The 19,903-nt window shown below is 42.4% G+C and overlaps 1 protein-coding gene across 17 annotated transcripts in view; it reads right to left on the reverse strand.

Annotated features, from left to right (window-relative positions):
- Window positions 1-19,903, reverse strand: part of Adam22 (ADAM metallopeptidase domain 22) — a 259,361-nt gene that overhangs the window by 210,013 nt on the left and 29,445 nt on the right. For all 17 annotated transcript variants that reach the window (XM_085836417.1, XM_085836408.1, XM_085836416.1 and 14 more), the window contains exon 3: window positions 18,377-18,453. In XM_085836417.1, coding sequence (XP_085692543.1) covers window positions 18,377-18,453 — 77 coding nt within the window. The remainder of the gene's footprint in view (window positions 1-18,376; window positions 18,454-19,903) is intronic.

The following is a 19,903-nucleotide window of genomic DNA, read 5'->3' on the forward strand; positions in this document are numbered from 1 at the left end:
GGGCACAAAACAGGACTCAACAGATACAAAAACATTGAAATTGTCCCATGCATCCTATCAGATCACCATGGACTAAGGCTGATCTTCAATAACAAAATAAATAATAGAAAGCCAACCTTCACGTGGAAACTGAACAACACTCTTCTCAATGATACCTTGGTCAAGGAAGGAATAAAGAAAGAAATTAAGGACTTTTTAGAGTTCAATGAAAATGAAGCCACAACATACCCAAACTTATGGGACGCAATGAAAGCATTTCTAAGAGGAAATCTCATAGCTCTGAGTGCCTCCAAAAGGAAACTAGAAAGAGCACACATTAGCAGCTTGACAACACACCTAAAAGCACTAGAACAAAAGGAAGCAAATTCACCCAAGAGGAGTAGACGGCAGGAAATAATCAAACTCAGGGGTGAAATCAACCAAGTGGAAACAAGAAAAACTATTCAAAGAATCAACCAATCAAGGAGCTGGTTCTTTGAGAAAATCAACAAGATAGATAAACCCTTAGCCAGACTCACTAGAGGGCACAGGGAAAGCATCCTAATTAACAAAATCAGAAATGAAAAAGGAGACATAACAACAGATCCTGAAGACATCCAAAACACCATCAGATCCTTCTACCAAAGGCTATACTCAACAAAACTGGAGAACCTGGATGAAATGGAGAAGTTCCTAGACAGATACCAGGTACCAAAGTTGAATCAAGATCAGGTTAATGATCTAAACAGCCCTATATCCCCCAAAGAAATAGAAGCAGTCATTAATAGTCTCCCAACCAAAAAAAGCCCAGGACCAGATGGGTTTAGTGCAGAGTTCTATCAGACCTTCAAAGAAGATCTAATCCCAGTTCTTCACAAACTATTCCACAAAATAGAAACAGAAGGTACTCTACCCAACTCATTCTATGAAGCCACAATTACTCTGATACCTAAACCACAAAAAGACCCAACAAAGATAGAAAACTTCAGACCAATATCCCTTATGAATATTGATGCAAAAATCCTCAATAAAATTCTTGCTAACCGAATCCAAGAACACATCAAAACAATCATCCATCCTGACCAAGTAGGTTTCATCCCAGGGATGCAGGGATGGTTCAATATATGGAAATCCATCAACGTAATCCAGTATATAAACAAACTCAAAGACAAAAACCACATGGTCATCTCGTTAGATGCGGAAAAAGCATTTGACAAGATCCAACACCCATTCATGATAAAAGTCTTGGAAAGATCAGGAATTCAAGGCCCATACCTAACCATGATAAAAGCAATCTACAGCAAACCAGTAGCCAACATCAAAGTAAATGGTGAGAAGCTTGAAGCAATCCCTCTAAAATCAGGGACTAGACAAGGCTGTCCACTTTCTCCATACCTATTCAACATTGTACTTGAAGTCCTAGCCAGAGCAATTCGACAACAAAAGGAGATCAAAGGGATACAAATTGGAAAAGATGAAGTCAAAATATCACTTTTTGCAGATGATATGATAGTATATATAAGTGACCCTAAAAATTCCACCAGAGAACTCCTAAGCCTGATAAACAGCTTCGGTGAAGTAGCTGGATATAAAATTAACTCAAACAAATCAATGGCCTTTCTCTACACAAAGAATAAACAGGCTGAGAAAGAAATTAGGGAAACAACACCCTTCTCAATAGTCACAAATAATATAAAATATCTTGGCGTGACTCTAACTAAGGAAGTGAAAGATCTGTATAATAAAAACTTCAAGTCTCTGAAGAAAGAAATTATAGAAGATCTCAGAAGATGGAAAGATCTCCCATGCTCATGGATTGGCAGGATCAACATTGTAAAAATGGCTATCTTGCCAAAAGCAATCTACAGATTCAATGCAGTCCCCATCAAAATTCCAACTCAATTCTTCAACGAATTAGAAAGTGCAATCTGCAAATTCATCTGGAATAACAAAAAACCTAGGATAGCAAAAACTCTTCTCAAGGATAAAAGAACCTCTGGTGGAATCACCATGCCGGACCTAAAGCTCTACTACAGAGCAATTGTGATAAAAACTGCATGGTACTGGTATAGTGACAGACAAATAGACCAATGGAATAGAATTGAAGACCCAGAAATGAACCCACACACCTACGGTCACTTGATCTTCGACAAGAGAGCTAAAAACATCCAGTGGAAGAAAGACAGCATTTTCAACAAATGGTGCTGGCACAACTGGTTGTTAACATGTAGAAGAATGCGAATCGATCCATTCCTATCTCCTTGTACTAAGGTCAAGTCTAAGTGGATCAAGGAACTTCACATTAAACCAGAGACACTGAAACTTATAGAGGAGAAAGTGGGGAAAAGCCTTGAAGATATGGGCACAGGGGAAAAATTCCTGAATAGAACAGTAATGGCTTGTGCTGTAAGATCGAGAATTGACAAGTGGGACCTCATGAAACTACAAAGCTTCTGCAAGGCTAAAGACACCATCAATAAGACAAAAAAACCACCAACAGATTGGGAAAGGATCTTCACCTATCCTAAATCAGATAAACGACTAATATCCAATATAAATAAAGAACTCAAGAAGGTGGACTCCAGAAAGTCAAATAACCCCATTAAAAAATGGGGCTCAGAACTGAACAAAGAATTCTCGCCTGAGGAATACCGAATGGCAGAGAAACACCTGAAAAAATGTTCAACATCCTTAATCATCAGGGAAATGCAAATCAAAACAACCCTGAGATTCCACCTCACACCAGTCAGAATGGCTAAGATCAAAAATTCAGGTGACAGCAGTTGCTGGCGAGGATGTGGAGAAAGAGGAACACTCCTCCATTGTTGGTGGGATTGCAAGCTTGTACAACCACTCTGGAAATCAGTCTGGCGGTTCCTCAGAAAATTGGACATAGTACTACCGGAGGATCCAGCAATACCTCTCCTGGGCATATATCCAGAAGATGTACCAACCGGTAAAAAGGACACATGTTCCACTATGTTCATAGCAGCCCTATTTATAATAGCCAGAAGCTGGAAAGAACCCAGATGTCCCTCAACAGAGGAATGGATACAGAAATTATGGTACATTTACACAATGGAGTACTACTCAGCTATTAAAAAGAATGAATTTATGAAATTCCTAGCCAAATGGATGGACCTGGAGGGCATCATATTGAGTGAAGTAACACAATCACAAAAGAACTCACACAATATGTATTCACTGATAAGTGGAAATTAGCCTAAAACTTAGGATACCCAAGATTTAAGATACAATTTGCTAAAGGCATGAAACTCAAGAAGAATGAAGACCAAAGTGTGGACACTGTGCACCTTCTCAGAATTGGGAACAAAACACCCAGGGAAGGAGTTACAGAGACAAAGTTCGTAGCGGTGATGAAAGGATGGACCATTTAGAGACTGCCGAACCCAGGGATCCATCCCATAATCAACTTCTAAACGCTGACACCATTGCATACACTAGCAAGATTTTGCTGAAAGGACCCAAATATAGCTGTCTCTTGTGAGACGATGCTGGGGCCTAGCAAACACAGGAGTGGATGTTCACAGTCAGCTATTGGATGTATCACAGGGCTCCCAATGGAGAAGCTAGAGAAAGTACCCAAGGAGCTAAAGGGATCTGCAACCCTATAGTTGGAACAACATGATGAACTAACCAGTACCCCGGAGCTCTTGTCTCTAGCTGCATATGTATCGAAAGATGGCCTGGTCGGCCATCACTGGAAAGAGAGGCCCATTGGACTTGCAAACTTTACATGCCCCAATATAGGGGAATGCCAGGGCCAAAAGAATGGGAATGGGTGGATAGGGAAGTGGGGGGGCGCTATGGGGGACTTTTGGGATAGCATTGGAAACGTAATTGAGGAAAATATGTAATAAAAATATTAAAAAAAAAGAAATATGAACTTCTCTATATTGTAGAAAAAAGGACAAATACTCAAATCATCATTAGCATTGTCATCTAATTCAAAGCTTCTATTTATTAATGATTTTGTCAACTAAACTGAAATCCAAAATCACAAAATTTGTCCCCAGGTTTTAAAACTTTAACCATCATGAATAATGCAAACATAGAATATTGTCTTTGTGGGTATAAAAACAAAATAATAGATACAGAATAAACACATTAAAATCACTAGTCTTCACATATATTTCAGAATGATGTAGAATTCTGGTAGACATTTTTTCCAAATTTCCTCATGCTATGAAAAAAAGTAAGGTATAATTTTAGTAATGAGTCAAAAGATACTCTTCTTTAGGCATGCGTTCCAGCTGCACTGTCAATGCTGCAGCTAGAACACTCACTGATTGAAAGCCATGCTGCAATTGGCTCTCTAATTGATGCGTATTTTTAATCTCTCTGTACTGTTGCTTTCTGTCAATACTTCATTCCACAGAGAAAACAGATCAAAACAGTGGGGGGTGGGTAGGGCTCCAATAGCAGTGCATCTGCTTACTCTCAGGAGGAACAAACAGGGTGCAAAGAAATATGAGGGAAACTGAAGAACACTGAACCTTCAGAAACACTCCACGTTTCAGAAAATAGATCTTTAATATTTCCAGTATTTAATGGCTGTTAAATTGGCAAACTTTCTTTTTTATGGAGCTAGGAATCAAACCCATGGCCTCACACAAGTGAAGCAAGTGCTCTGCCCCTCAGCTGACTGCCCCAAAACAATGGCAGTTTGAGTACTAGCATTTCATGGCACATAAATTTTAATAAATAATTTATCCAATAGTATTCAGCTGAGACTTAAATCATGAGACTGCACTACTCTAAGATGGTCCTAAAATAATGTAAATCTTTATTGCCATATGACTGATATCTAAATCTAATTAATTCTGGTAACAAGCCAAGTATTATAATATCCCATTAAAAGATTTTAAGTATCTAAAACATTCAAAAGACACTTATAAATTGTAATTACGTAGTTACAAAAAGTGATCTGGGTGTTTTTAGGATGAGACAGGAGACTGGTTTGAATCCCAGATCCACCACCATCCTTTAACAAATAAAGCAGACTCTGAAGTCAAAATTAAGTTCAAATACCATTTTCATATACTGACCAGCTTGAGCAATTCCCTAAGGGTTTTATATTTATATATACACACATGAACTAAACACACACACCACATGACATGTGCTGCACCAGTATGTAAAGCAAATATACAGTATTTCAAAATATCATCTTTCATTTTCCCCTTCCCTATCTATAATATTAATACCACCCTCTCAACCTTTACAGTAATAAATTTTAGTGCTCATTATAGCATACACATGCAAACCTAACACTCGAGAGACTCAAGGACAGGGTTCAAGAGTTTGATACCAGCCTCAGCTACAAAATGAGTTCCAGACCGACTTGGTCGACACAATGAGACCATGTGTCAATACAAATAAAATAAACAACTTGTTTCCCAAGTCCTTTTTAGTCTTCTAATTTTGAACCTAGCAAACACATTAGCATCCTCTGTCAAGTCCTGATTCCACACATGTACCATTACACAGCGTTTTAAAATATAAATGCTTTCAAAATATCTTCCACCAGCAACTTTCTGTCACACGCCCACAATCCCTTCAACAATCCTTGTGGCCAGATGTGTTTGGGAGTTGAGAAACTGTTTAATTTTAGAATGGTAGCAATGTACACATATTATGTTACTTACTCCCCCACATAATAGAGGGCAACTGAAAGAGGGAAAATTACTGAACACCTGAACTTTTCCTGAACTCTCTTACCCCTCCCATCCAGAGACTGTTCCCGGAGCACTCCTGAACTTTTTACCCCAAGGTACCCCCTCCCAATTGGAAACAGCTCCAGGAACATTTTTTAGATAAGGGGTCTCCTGGAAAAAACCTAGTCCTACCCCTCCTAACTGAAGACTATGCCAAGAACATTTTTGAGATAGGGGCCTCCTGGTACTATCCCAGAATGTTCCAATAGATCGAGTACATTGCCAAAATATAGGACACGACCCCTTGGTTATGTAAAGCCCCTTGGCAGAACACCTTGGTGACGTAAAACTTGTACTTTTCCCCTGGCTATTTCCTATAAAAGCCTGTGAAAAGATTGGGCCAATTGCCGAATCTCCTCTGCACCTTGCTGCATGAGTTTCGACCCCAGATATCTGGTATATGTGCTTTTTATGTTCTTTCTTGTCGTTGCTGTATTAAATCTTACTCTCTATACATCTTAAGTTCGGTCTCAGTGTCTTCTTGGGTGCGCGGCTGACCCGAGGCTTGAGTAAGTGCCTCCCTTTGGGAGTTTTGGAGTCTTTCATTTGGTGCATTGGCCGGGAATCAGCGCGATCACCCAGAAGTCCTGAGCCCACTCAGGGGTAAGATTTTTTATTCTGCTATTCTGTTTGGTCTGGTATCTGTGTTCTGTATCTGGAGGCCAGGTAGGCCGTTCTGCTGTTTGGTGCGATCGCTGTTTTGAGTTTGCGTGACGCTCTGTGCTCAGTACGAGCACCAGAGACCGTGCTCCGGGCTGGAGACCAAGCAGGTCTCAATAAGAGAGCACGGGGTGGGTAGGACAGACGTGTCTGGTGCCCACCGTCCGATCGCCCTGGGGGACGCCCCAGGAAGACAAGGGGAGGGTCAAGGACGCTTGGCGGACCCCTCTGAAGGCCGAGAGACCATCACTTTGGTGGAAGGTCTAAGCCGGCCGGCCTTGGAAAGGCCATCTGAATCTGTGAGTTGCCTGTGGGCGACGGGAAGTCGCCGCTGTTTTTGGTTTCTTTTTGTCTGAGTCTCGTGTCTGCTCTTGTTGTTTGCTATTATTCTAGAAATGGGACAATCTGCTGGGTGTGTAGGTGTGGAACTGCTGCATTTGTGTATTCTGAGATTGTGGGTTTATTCTGGCAGTGGCTGTGAGAGGACGACTGTCTATGGCCTCACGGTCTGCACCCCAAAAAAGATGTTCCAAGGGAGACCCTGGAAGGAGTGCCCAGGGTACAGAACAGTCAAAAAGACCTGGCTGTTGCCTGGCAGAGTGAAAGAGAGAGAGAGTGTTCTCTCTGCCAGAGCGGGAGTGGATGTGGAATCCCACCCCTATCAGGAAAAAGAGTCAATGTAGAATCCGACCCCGTCAGAAAGTGGCGTTTGGCTGGTTGTGTTTGTGTCACGTGACAAGACTGTGTGTGTGTGTGTGTGTGTGTGTGTGTGTGTGTGTGTGTGTGTGTGTGTTAACCCTTTGTCGACTGTAGACTTGGACTGACGTCAGGACAGAATTTGTCAGCAATGGTTTTAAAAAGGAAAAAAAGAGAAAAAAGAACCATCAGGCCGGTCTTGCCCACTGCGCTCTCGGCGAGGCAGTGCCAGCGGCTCGCAGCGGGCGGGCAGCGCCGGCCAGCCTTGCTGCGGGGCCATCGTGGGGCGAGACCAGCTGCCACCGGCCGACAAAGGCAGCGCACGGTCCGCACTCGGCTGGGGAGCCCCAGGCTGTTCAAAAGAGAACCTAGATGCAGAGCCGGCTTTGGCGGCGCAGTTATGCTGGTGGTGAGTGCGGCCGCCTGCCGGTCCCGGAGTGGCCGTGAAGCCTGCCACAGCTGGGGAGGGGCCGACTACAGCCGCCGTCCCTCCTTTGGCCCCCCCAGAGTCTACCCGCACTCCCTTGTGCCTGCCTGACTGCGTGCTCCCTCCCCAAAGACAGTGCAGAGAGCACCAGGCGTCTATCAGGTAGTTAAATAGTTAAATTGCTGCCTCTGCCTGCCAGCGTTTGTTTGCCACTCCCAGGAGTTTACACCGCATTCCGCATTCCGGCGCGCAGCGGAGACTCGGCGCTTGGCTCCTCCCTGTCCATTCGCCGTTACTGAGAAAATCCTGGTTAGTTTCTTTCCCTCCGCTGACTAGTATGCTTGAGTTCAGCGGGTTGCTGCGTCTGATCTGAGGACGCCACAAGGTTCCCTGGTTGCTTCTCATTTCCCTGTCCCCTGTATCCTGTCTCTTGTTAACTGTTAACAGAAAAAAATTGTGTTCATTTTGAAATATCAGTGGTCTGGTACAGCCAGATTCTAAGCTTTGGTGAGAGGGACATCCAAGGTAAGGAGCACCTGACTGCCAGGCTCTGATGAGGGTCTCATGTCTGTGGGACTAGAAAATGTCCCATCAATCTGACCTAGGTTATGAAAAGTTACAAAAGTTAAGAGAAAGATAGAGGTCTGCAAAGAAGAACTGAGAGCAAAGCTTCAGCAGACTCAAAAGAAATAGGTTAACAGTAAAAAGAGGTAAACTATGAAAAAAGTTAAGTGACAGAATATAGATGTAATAATTAGATAACATTCAAAGTAAGCAAAGACAAGAAAGAGATATATATAGATAGAAAGAGAGACATTATATGAGATCTCCATTGCAGTTAAGAAACAGGAGCAAAGAGAGATAAATGACAAAGACTAGCTTGCTAATAATACTAGCACTTGGAGATGATCTGTAAGAAATAAGGAGCCAGAAAATTTTCTAAAAAGGATAAGAGAAATGAAATGCTGGTCACAAGAGTCAGGGAGACTAGAAAACTTAGTACCTGGCAACAAAAAAAAGAAAGCTTTTGGCTAAAGATCAGAGTGTTTGCTGTTGAAAAAGAAGAGCACTGGGTGAGAGACTGTCCTAACAAAAAGAAGAGGAACCCCCCTCATGAAAAAGATAGCAGAAGGGGTGCTAACACAGAGGCTGAGTCCTTAAAAGAGACTGGTAGTCTACCTGTTGAAGCAGCTAAAAAGAGACTATGTTTTCATATTCCTCCACTGACCAGTGCAAAGCAAGTTTAAAAGGTCCCTGGACACTACAGGTCTTTGCAAACTGTGGATTCCAGGTTTTGCTGCATTAAAAAGATAAACAGCCCTTCGTATAAAAAATAAAGAACAACCTTGGATGGCCTTAGATGCTATTGAGACTGCCCTAATGTTGTCCCCAACTTTGGGACTCCTAAATGTGACTGAGAACAAAAGTATTGCCAAAGAGGTTCTTACTCAGAAGTTGGGACCCTGAAAAAGACCAGTGGCACTTGAAAAATTAGACCTGGTGACTGAGAGATGGCCTGCTTGTCTGCACATAATGGCTTTTGGTCAGGGACACATGATTCAATTGTTTCCCTGACTGATGGACACATTATTAGAGCTTTTTGTTGACAGAACAAGTGACTTTTGCTTCCCCTGCTAACCTGCTGAGTCTTCACCTACTCATCGAAGGAACTTCGGCTCAGAAGGCTGAACTCTTGGCGCTAACCCAAGCCCTGCGGTTGGCTGAAGGCAGAGACATCAAAGACAAAGAAAATATTCTGGCCCTCCTAGAAGCTCCTGAATGAACTGGGTGAGTTGGGGTATCGGGTATCGGCTAAGAAAGCTCAGCTATGTCGTACCGAGGTGCCGACGATGGAAAGCGGTGGCTCACCGAAGCCAAGGAAAAGGCTGTGATGCTGATCCCAACCCCCACCACCCCGCGCCACGTGAGTTTCTGGGAACGGTGGGCTTTTACAGACTCTGGACTAAAGAAAAAGTCCCATTCACCTGGACTGAGGAACACCAAAAAGCCTTTGACAGCATAAAGGCAGCCCTGCTTGCAGCCCCCGCTCTGGCTTTGCCAGATCTGACTAAGCCTTTTACCCTATGTGCTGAACTGGTACACGGATGGCAGTAGCCTCATGGTTAAAGGTAAGCGGAAGGCGGGGACAGCAGTGCAGCAGTGGACAAAAAGCAGGTGATCTAGGCCAGCAGCCTCCCTAAAGAGACTTCAGCCCAAAAAGCTGAACTTGTGGTTTTGATACAAGCTTTATAAATGACACTGACAGCAGGTATGCTTTTGCCACTGTATGGAATAATATGCAGACAAAGAAAGCTGTTGACATCTGCAGAAAAAGACGTTCTCAATATAGATAAATGAGACTGCTCACATAGTCATCAAGAAGACTATTAAAGAAAATTTTTCCAAGGTTCAGAGTGCCAAAAGCAATAGTGTCAGATAATGTTGCCCAGGTAAGTCAGGGTGTGGCCAAGTATTCAGAGGTCAAAAATTACATTGTGTGTATAGACCTCAGAGCTCAGGATAGATAAAAATTAGTTTAAAACTCTAAGACAGACCTTGACAAAATTAATCGTGGAGACTGGCATGGACTTGGTGTTCCTTCCCTATGCCCTATTTCTTGATTCAGTTTTACTCTTTTTAAGATCCTTTATGAAACTCCTATGCCCATTACTGTTTTAATAATGTGTTTAAACCTATGTTGCTAATAATGCTCTGTATGCTAAGTTAAAAGGGCTTGCAGGTGGTCTGGTCACAACTGGAAAGGATTGGACTGAGTAAGCGGACGACATCGCGCCAGGGATCCCAACAGCCGAGACAGTGAACGAGCTGGGTACCCCAAGGACATCTCACCAGTTCCAGCCAGAGATCTGATCTACGTGCACCTGCATCATGCCCAGACCCTCAAGCCTCGCTAAAAGGGCCCCTGCCTAGTTCTGTTTACTAATGCTTCTTATTCTGTTTTTGTTCCCATGTTAAAATAGGGTAAATGCAGTATTCTCCGCATAAAAATATAGACTTCTGAAATTCTAAGATTAGAATTATTTACTAAAAGAAGGGGGGAATGAAAGAGGGAAAATTACTGAACACCTGAACTTTTCCTGAACTCTCTTACCCCTCCCATCCAGAGACTGTTCCCGGAGCACTCCTGAACTTTTTACCCCAAGGTACCCCCTCCCAATTGGAAACAGCTCCAGGAACATTTTTTAGATAAGGGGTCTCCTGGAAAAAACCTAGTCCTACCCCTCCTAACTGAAGACTATGCCAAGAACATTTTTGAGATAGGGGCCTCCTGGTACTATCCCAGAATGTTCCAATAGATCGAGTACATTGCCAAAATATAGGACACGACCCCTTGGTTATGTAAAGCCCCTTGGCAGAACACCTTGGTGACGTAAAACTTGTACTTTTCCCCTGGCTATTTCCTATAAAAGCCTGTGAAAAGATTGGGCCAATTGCCGAATCTCCTCTGCACCTTGCTGCATGAGTTTCGACCCCAGATATCTGGTATATGTGCTTTTTATGTTCTTTCTTGTCGTTGCTGTATTAAATCTTACTCTCTATACATCTTAAGTTCGGTCTCAGTGTCTTCTTGGGTGCGCGGCTGACCCGAGGCTTGAGTAAGTGCCTCCCTTTGGGAGTTTTGGAGTCTTTCACAACCAGGTATAGTCAAGCCTACCAATGTTTCTGTAGGTGATGGTAATCACATGACAGAAAGACAAATGTGCTCCAAGCTACTGTAGTCGACAGAGTCCCATGATATCCCCTGAGATTCACAGTCTCTTGTTATTTAATTAAACACAGTCCTGCATGGAGACACTTTACACAGAATTTTACAGAAAGGACTCACAAGTACTTCTGTTATTTAGGCATTTTCAGGACTTTTATGGAGTTAATAAGCACTACTAAGGTCTCAGAACTTTCCTGATGGCTTTGTTGAATATTTCCTTTCAAAAGCAAACAAGCAAAAACTCCAAGAACAATCTTAATAGCTGATTCTCTTTTACTTCTCAAGTTTTCCAAGTCCCTTCATGAGAGCCAAGTTCACGCCATCCTTTAAAGGAAAATGCTCCTGTTAAGTAATTATAATAAAAAAGTAATGAGGGTCCCTACATGAAGGCACATCTCTGGGCTTTCATACCTATGAGAAATACCCTATGTGTTAGGTATACTTTTTCTTGAAAATAAAAAATATTTTCATATATATATATATATATGTATATATATATATATATATATATATACATATATATATATATATTCTGATCATAGTTCCCCTCCCTCATCTCCTCCCAGATCCTCCCCTCCTCCCCACCCAGCCATTCCCCATTCCATGTTTCCTCTCTCTGTCTTTCTGTCTCTCTGTCTCTCTCTGCATCTTTCTGTCTCTCTCTCTGTCTCTCTCTGTCTCTCTCTGTCTCTCTCTGTCTCTCTCTCTCTCACACACACACACACACACACACACACACACACACAAGCCAATAAACAAAGCAAAATAAAACGAACCAGGAAGACAAACCGTGTTTCCTTTTCACTGTTAGAGCTTCGGCCATAAGGATGCATAGGCTTCAGGAAAGAATTGCCTCTAGTTTTCTCCGCTGTGGCAAAAAGAAGGTCTGGCTGGAGTCCAAGGATATCATCAATGCCAACTCCCACAGAGATCCAGAAGCTGATCAACCATAGGCTAATCACCTATAGTCCTGTAACTAGATCTTCCCAGGCTAGGTACTAAACAGTCCTGTTGGCTCTCTGGAAAGGTGGGCATGGGGACATATGAGAGTGACAGAGAACTATCAATGCTAGAACACCCAAGGAGGCACAGTGGATGAGGAAGGTACAGATCCTGCAGCAGGCTGCTCAGGAAACATCACTAATTTAAAATTTATTACAACAGACATTACAGGCTAACCTGAAGGTGAAGACAACTAAAAACAAGGCATCAACAATGATGAAAGCCACAAGTGCATCCTCCTGGTTCTCTTGGAGTGTACCCAAAACCTGGAGGCAGATAGGCCTGTATGAAGATCCTGGATGACCAGGCCAGCCTGCAGGTTTAAGACCAAGGAAATATGCAAAGCTCCATAAACAGGCATACATTCCAAGAGCTAGATCATCAAGTCTTTGACAAGAAAACTTCAAGTATTGTAAAATGCAGCCATGGTTGAAACCACTGAACAAAAAAGAAGATACAATGAAAATTGACTTTGCTTGCCTGGAATAACTTGTCACAAAAGGTAAATGTTATTGTTTTTCAGATGTTTTATGATCTATAGAAACCACCCATTTTAATATTAAAAATGAGACTTTCTAGACATTGCCCAATAGTAATTAACATCAACCAACAAGTGGAAGAGGTTGGCCTGTCCATCCTAGCAACTCCCAAGATTGTTTTTGCAGAGCGAAGGATAGATTAACATCTGGTTTTTTCTCGAAAACCCTCTGGTATTCATACCATCACCATGTGTCACCAGTTAACTAAAATATATCTCAAGGATTGCTAGAAGAGCTGTTTCAAAGTCATTTGAACAGCTGTCAATGAAAATGTTGATGCATTTGATAGACTCTTAGAAACTGGAATGATTGGTACTTTAATAGAAAGGTATAAAGAATAAAAGTGGAATTTTCTGTGACTTTATTAATCTTTGTTCTCTGATATAATACAAACTATGGGCTCCTGGGAAAGAATCAAAGCTGCATCAAAGACCAAAACGAAAGAACATTCCAGTCTCTACAAATGGTTCAGATCACTTGCAGAAGACCCAAGTTCAGTTGTGAAGACCTACATAGAAGGTATGTATGTGTGTGTGTGTCAAGTCTAAGTGGATCAAAGAACTTCAGAAAAACCAGAGACACTGAAACTTATAGAGGAGAAAGTGGGGAAAAGCCTTGAAGATATGGGCACAGGGCAAAAATTCTTGAATAGAACAGCAATGGCTTGTGCTGTAAGATCGAGAATTGACAAGTGGGACCTCATGAAACTGCAAAGCTTCTGCAAGGCAAAAGACACCATCAATAAGAAAAAAACACCACCAACAGATTGGGAAAGGATCTTCACCTATCCTAAATCAGATAAGGGACTAATATCCAATATATATAAAGAACTCAAGAAGGTGGACTCCAGAAAGTCAAATAACCCCATTAAAAAATGGGGCTCAGAACTGAACAAAGAATTCTCACCTGAAGAATACTGAATGGCAGAGAAGCACCTGAAAAAATGTTCAACATCCTTAATCATCAGGGAAATGCAAATCAAAACAACCCTGAGATTCCACCTCACACCAGTCAGAATGGCTAAGATCAAAAATTCAGGTGACAGCAGATGCTGGCGAGGATGTGGAGAAAGAGGAACACTCCTCCATTGTTGGTGGGATTGCAAACTTGTACAACCACTCTGGAAATCACTCTGGTGGTTCCTCAGAAAATTGGACATAGTACTACTGGAGGATCCAGCAATACCTCTCCTGGGCATATATCCAGAAGATGCCCCAACCGGTAAGAAGGACATATGCTCCACTATGTTCATAGCAGCCCTATTTATAATAGCCAGAAGCTGGAAAGAACCCAGATGTCCCTCAACAGAGGAATGGATACAGAAATTATGGTACATTTACACAATGGAGTACTACTCAGCTATTAAAAAGAATGAATTTATGAAATTCCTAGCCAAATGGATGGACCTGGAGGGCATCATCTTGAGTGAAGTAACACAATCACAAAAGAACTCACACAATATGTATTCACTGATAAGTGGATATTAGCCCAAAACTTAGGATACCCAAGATATAAGATACAATTTGCTAAACGCATGAAACTCAAGAAGAATGAAGACCAAAGTGTGGACACTGTGCACCTTCTTAGAATTGGGAACAAAACACCCAGGGAAGGAGTTACAGAGACAAAGTTCGTAGCTGTGATGAAAGGATGGACCATTTAGAGACTGCTGTATCCAGGGATCCATCCCATAATCAGCTTCTAAACGCTGACACCATTGCATACACTAGCAAGATTTTGCTGAAAGGACCCAAATATAGCTGTCTCTTGTGAGACGATGCCGGGGCCTAGCAAACACAGGAGTGGATGTTCACAGTCAGCTATTGGATGTATCACAGGGCTCCCAATGGAGAAGCTAGAGAAAGTACCCAAGGAGCTAAAGGGATCTGCAACCCTATTGTTGGAACAACATGATGAACTAACCAGTACCCCGGAGCTCTTTGCTCTAGCTGCATATGTATCGAAAGATGGCCTAGTCGGCCATCAATGGAAAGAGAGGCCCATTGGACTTGCAAACTTTACATGCCCCAATATAGGGGAATGCCAGGGCCAAAAGAATGGGAATGGGTGGGTAGGGAAGTGGGGGGCGCTATGGGGGACTTTTGGGATAGCATTGGAAATGTAATTGAGGAAAATATGTAATAAAAATATTAAAAATTAAAAAAAAATAAAATAAATTAAAAAAAAGAATGAATTTATGAAATTCCTAGCCAAATGGATAAACCTGGAGGGCATCATCTTGAGTGAGGTAACACAATCACAAAGGAACTCACACAATATGTATTCACTGATAAGTGGATATCAGCCCAAAACTTAGGATACCCAAGATATAAGATACAATTTGCTAAACGCATGAAACTCAAGAAGAATGAAGACCAAAATGTGGACACTGTGCCCCTTCTTAGAATTGGGAACAAAACACCCAGGGAAGGAGTTACAAAGTTTGGAGCTGTGATGAAAGGATGGACCATCTAGAGACTGCCGTATCCAGGGATCCATCCCATAATCAGCTTCTAAACGCTGACACCATTGCATACACTAGCAAGATTTTGCTGAAAGGACCCAAATATAGCTGTCTCTTATGAGACTATGCAGGGGCCTAGCAAACACAGGAGTGGATGCTCACAGTCAGCTATTGGATGTATCACAGGGCTCCCAATGGAGAAGCTAGAGAAAGTACCCAAGGAGCTAAAGGGATCTGCAACCCTATAGTTGGAACAACATGATGAACTAACCAGTACCCCGGAGCTCTTGTCTCTAGCTGCATATGTATCGAAAGATGGCCTGGTCGGCCATCACTGGAAAGAGAGGCCCATTGGACTTGCAAACTTTATATGCCCCAATATAGGGGAATGCCAGGGCCAAAAGAATGTGAATGGGTGGGTAGGGAAGTGGGGGGCGCTATGGGGGACTTTTGGGATTGGATTGGAAATGTAATTGAGGAAAGTATGTTAAAAAAAAAAAAAGTTGCAGTAAGTCGTGAGATGCCTCCCTACAAGTTATTTGGTCAGGGAGAACCCAGAAATCTGAAAAGTAACAGAGACTATTGTCATTTAGCTGTGCTCTTGTTCCCATTACTTATGAGGATTTATTGGACTGTAAGACCCTATTGATGAGCCGGGCGTGGTGGCAAACGCCTTTAATCCCAGCACTTGGGAGGCAGAGGCAGGCGGATTTCTGAGTTCGAGGCCAGCCTGGTCTACAAAGTGAGTTCCAGGACAGCCAGGGCTATACAGAGAAACCCTGTCTCGAAAAAAAAAACCAAAAAAAAAAAAAATACCCTATTGATGAAAACAACACACATGCACACAATATATGTATGTGTGCGTGTATATACATATGCACATGCGTGCACACACACACACATATACACACACATGCTCACATGTGTATACACACAAGCGCACATACACACATGCATACACACACTTTGGCTATCAGACAGAGAAAGTAATCAAAATATAAGCAAGAAATTTCCTGATTTCCATCATGGGCCATGCTGTAAGGTGCTACCTAGGCTGATGGGGGCGAAAACACATCATGGCTTTACCCTTGCTCTGCATGCTGCAACTCCAACCTGACAGGCAAGTTGTGCCCCATGGTGCAATAACAATGCAACTGGTGTGGAGTAAGTCATAACGCTGTGACCAGACTTCAGTCCTGCTCCACGAAATGAAATTCCTTTTCTGAGAGTGTAAAAATTATTTAGCCCATGGCTAGGAAGTGACCAGCCCTGAGTAAAACCTTCTACGGTTATATTCTTAACATCAATGGTCATGATGTTAAAATGCTTTCTAAATATCTGTGCTTATATGTTTATACCCATAGACCCTGGCTGCTCTTAACTTGGGTAATAGAAACTTCTTTATCATTGGTCAGCAGTCAGTGGAGAGATACATAACTTGTCAAAGCACCAAGAATATGAGACTTAGTGCTCAACCCAAACAGGATGTCTACATTATCATGCCTCACACACACACACATGCACACACACACTCATACACACACATGCACACACACACAGGCATACACACACACAAAGGAACATCTTAGAAAACTAGGTAGAAGAAGACATAAGAGCTGGAGGATGGGGAAGAGCGCTATGGAATGCTGTCTTGTAGACTGTGGTGGTTTGAATAAGAAATTCCCCCAATGGCTCATATATTAGAATGCTCAGACACCAGAGAATGGTACTATGAGAAAGATTAGAAGAATTATGAGGTGTGGCCTTGTTGGAGGTGGGCTTATGGAGTGTGTCAATGGAGGTGGGCTTGAAGGTTTCAAAAAGCTCACAACAGACCCAGCATCTCTCTCTGCCTGCTGCCTGCCGACCAGGATGTAGAACACTTAGCTACTTCTCCAGCATCAAGTATGCTTGCAATGAGCGTGTTCCTTGCCATGATGGTAATGGGAGAACCTCTAAAGCTCTAAGCGAGCCCTCAGTTTAATGCTTTCTTTTATAAGAGTTACTTTGGTCATGGTGTCTCTTCACCATAGCAAGTGACTATGATACACATGTGCACCCATGAACCAACGGCAGCTGGAGTCACCTGCGTACGTCCTCGTAAGATCAAGCCAGCCAAAACACCAGCATAGGTATTGTCAGGGATTACTGAGTAGTCAGTGGTAGTATGTTGCTGAGAGTTGGACAATCATTTCTGAGATGTGGCCACTGGTAGGATGCTTGTGCTCCAGTGAACAGTCCCATGTCCATGCATATATGAACGGTACTAACTAGATTCAGTTTGTAATTTAAGGGGGCACAAAGTCGGGAAAAGAATGTGCTGAGGTAATATGAGAAATAGAGAAGTAGAGGTATATAAACTGAGTAATTATGGTTAAGATTATACAGTATTTCATTATACATATGTATAAATTCAAGAGTAAAGAAAAATTTAAAAAGGAAATAGCCATGTACCACCTACATTTAGTATAGATACCAGGCCAAAAAGAAAAACATTTTCTAATATCTTCATACCATATCTTTTTTAAAATCTACTTTTCTCTCAGCATTATAAGCTTCTTATTTTTGTTCTGGTAAATATGGTCATATGTGGTTTTACATGAAGAATTTTTCAAAGAACATAAGCAAGTTGGACAGAATGCACATGAGTAAAAAGTCCCTCTCTCTTTCCCCGACCCTTTCTCTCAAAAACCACAAGAATGAAACAGTTAAGATGGCTCAGCAGTTCAGCAGGCCACAGTGCCTGCTACCAAGCCTGAGGGTCTGATTTCAATGGCTAGGACCCAAACAGTAAGAACCGAATTCCACCAATTGTCCTCTGAGCTCCAGACCCACCTATACACGAATGAACCCGTATGTACATGGATATGTCCACATACAAGCACACACACACAGAGAGAAAGGGGCTTTTACTGCCTTAAGTGTATTTCCTAATCTATCATCCATCGGAAACTCAGGTCGGACATGTTCTCATGATGCAGGTGCTGGAAGAACCCTTGCCTTCCATTCCACATTTCTGAAAGTGAGCTGGTAACATGGTTCAACTTCTAATGTGCATTCATTTCCTACTATCAGCAGCATGGACACCTTGACGTCCCTAGGTAGCATATCTGATGTGAAGACAACTCAGCAGTAGGCACTTACTGGTTCAGCAGGACATCGAGAATGAAAGAGGTTCCAAAGGCGTCCACCCGGAAGCTTGCCTTGTCCACGTGCGTCAGCTGCAACATCAGAAAGGTAAAGCAGATTTACTAGGCAGCTGTGGTGACCAGATGTGAGCATACCTAGGATGCTTCTGAAAGGCTCCTGGCATCAGAAATGAGACAACAGTTCAGAGAGGACGATAAAGGGCGGCATATTAGAGCAAAGTGGTGGGCCTTCCTGGGAGCTGAGTGCTCACCAGCTCAAAGTTAATTACCATCAGCCTGCTTTTCTGCTTTGTCTTTCTTCAGGAAACACTGCATATCCAACTTTACTGCCCTGTTCTCTGGTCTATGAGCAGCACTTTCAAAATTAAGCTTCATTCAAGAGTGAAGTAATACAATAAATATACTTAAAGGAAGACAGTTAAACTAAAATTAAAAAAAAAAAATCCTCCATCAAACTTCTAAGGTATACCTTTAAAATAACATTCCAGTTCTAAGTGGTGAGACCTAATTTCAAAGACGTTGCCACCTCTTTCTAAGAGCAAACTTTAAGATTTTGTACATCCTGAGAATATCACCTCCCCAAAATGTTTCTTTGACAAAAATAATCACTGTTTATTGTGTCATCCTACGAATTCTGACAACAAGCAGGGGCTCTAAACGTACCTATTGATCATATTCATATTTGCATATTGGATGATCATGGCCATAAACTACAGGAACCATAACAGCTTTTTCCTTGCACTCCCAGTGCCAATAGTCACTAGCTCTAAGCAGTAGACTATGGACTACCAGATTTTTATAGTGGTTATTCTTCTGTTTGTATGTTTGTGTGCTGTCGGGTCTGTTTTTTCATATGTGCCTAATAAAATAAACATATATAAATGCTATCATGAAGAGAAACAATGAACACTGTGTTAGAGCTGAACCCACTTCAGCAGCCTGATGTAGCAAATGAGGCTGATAGTGTTGCCAATCCAAGAACAGGGCATCAGTGGGGCTGCAACCAGCCCTGGACTTCACGCTCACTACATTCAGGACGTGGTGAAAAAAGAGGCCTAACTAGCAATAAAAGAGCTTTCTGGGGCAACAAGACTGAACAGCATCTGAAAGAACGTGGGTGGGAGACTCCTGTACACCGGTTTCTAAGCCCTCAGTTCTCCTCTGACCAGGAAAAGCAAGGGTTCAGATTCCTTCAGCCTCGTCAGTCAGTCAAGCACAACTCTTCCAACTCCTCACAGCCAACTCCAGGTACCACCAAGCCCTGCTTTCCTTCACTTACCAGTGTCCTTGGAGTCACTCCTTACAACTCCCTGTTCTATCAAAGAGCCTTGCTTTTCTACCACAGCAACATCTCCTGCCCACCCCAAGCAAGCACAGTGCTCTTCCCTGCACCCTGTCCACATGGACTTCTTTCATCTATTCTCTAGTTCAAAAGAACAACATTGCCTGTATCTTTTACTCACGACTTCTCCTGAGAGCTTTTCTGTACCAGACCCTTGCCCTAGGCAGTTTCCAGAAAACA

Source organism: Mus caroli, unplaced genomic scaffold (genome assembly GCF_978045245.1).
Source record: "Mus caroli unplaced genomic scaffold, Mus_caroli_1 scaffold_4, whole genome shotgun sequence".
Classification (NCBI taxonomy): Eukaryota; Metazoa; Chordata; class Mammalia; order Rodentia; family Muridae; genus Mus; species Mus caroli.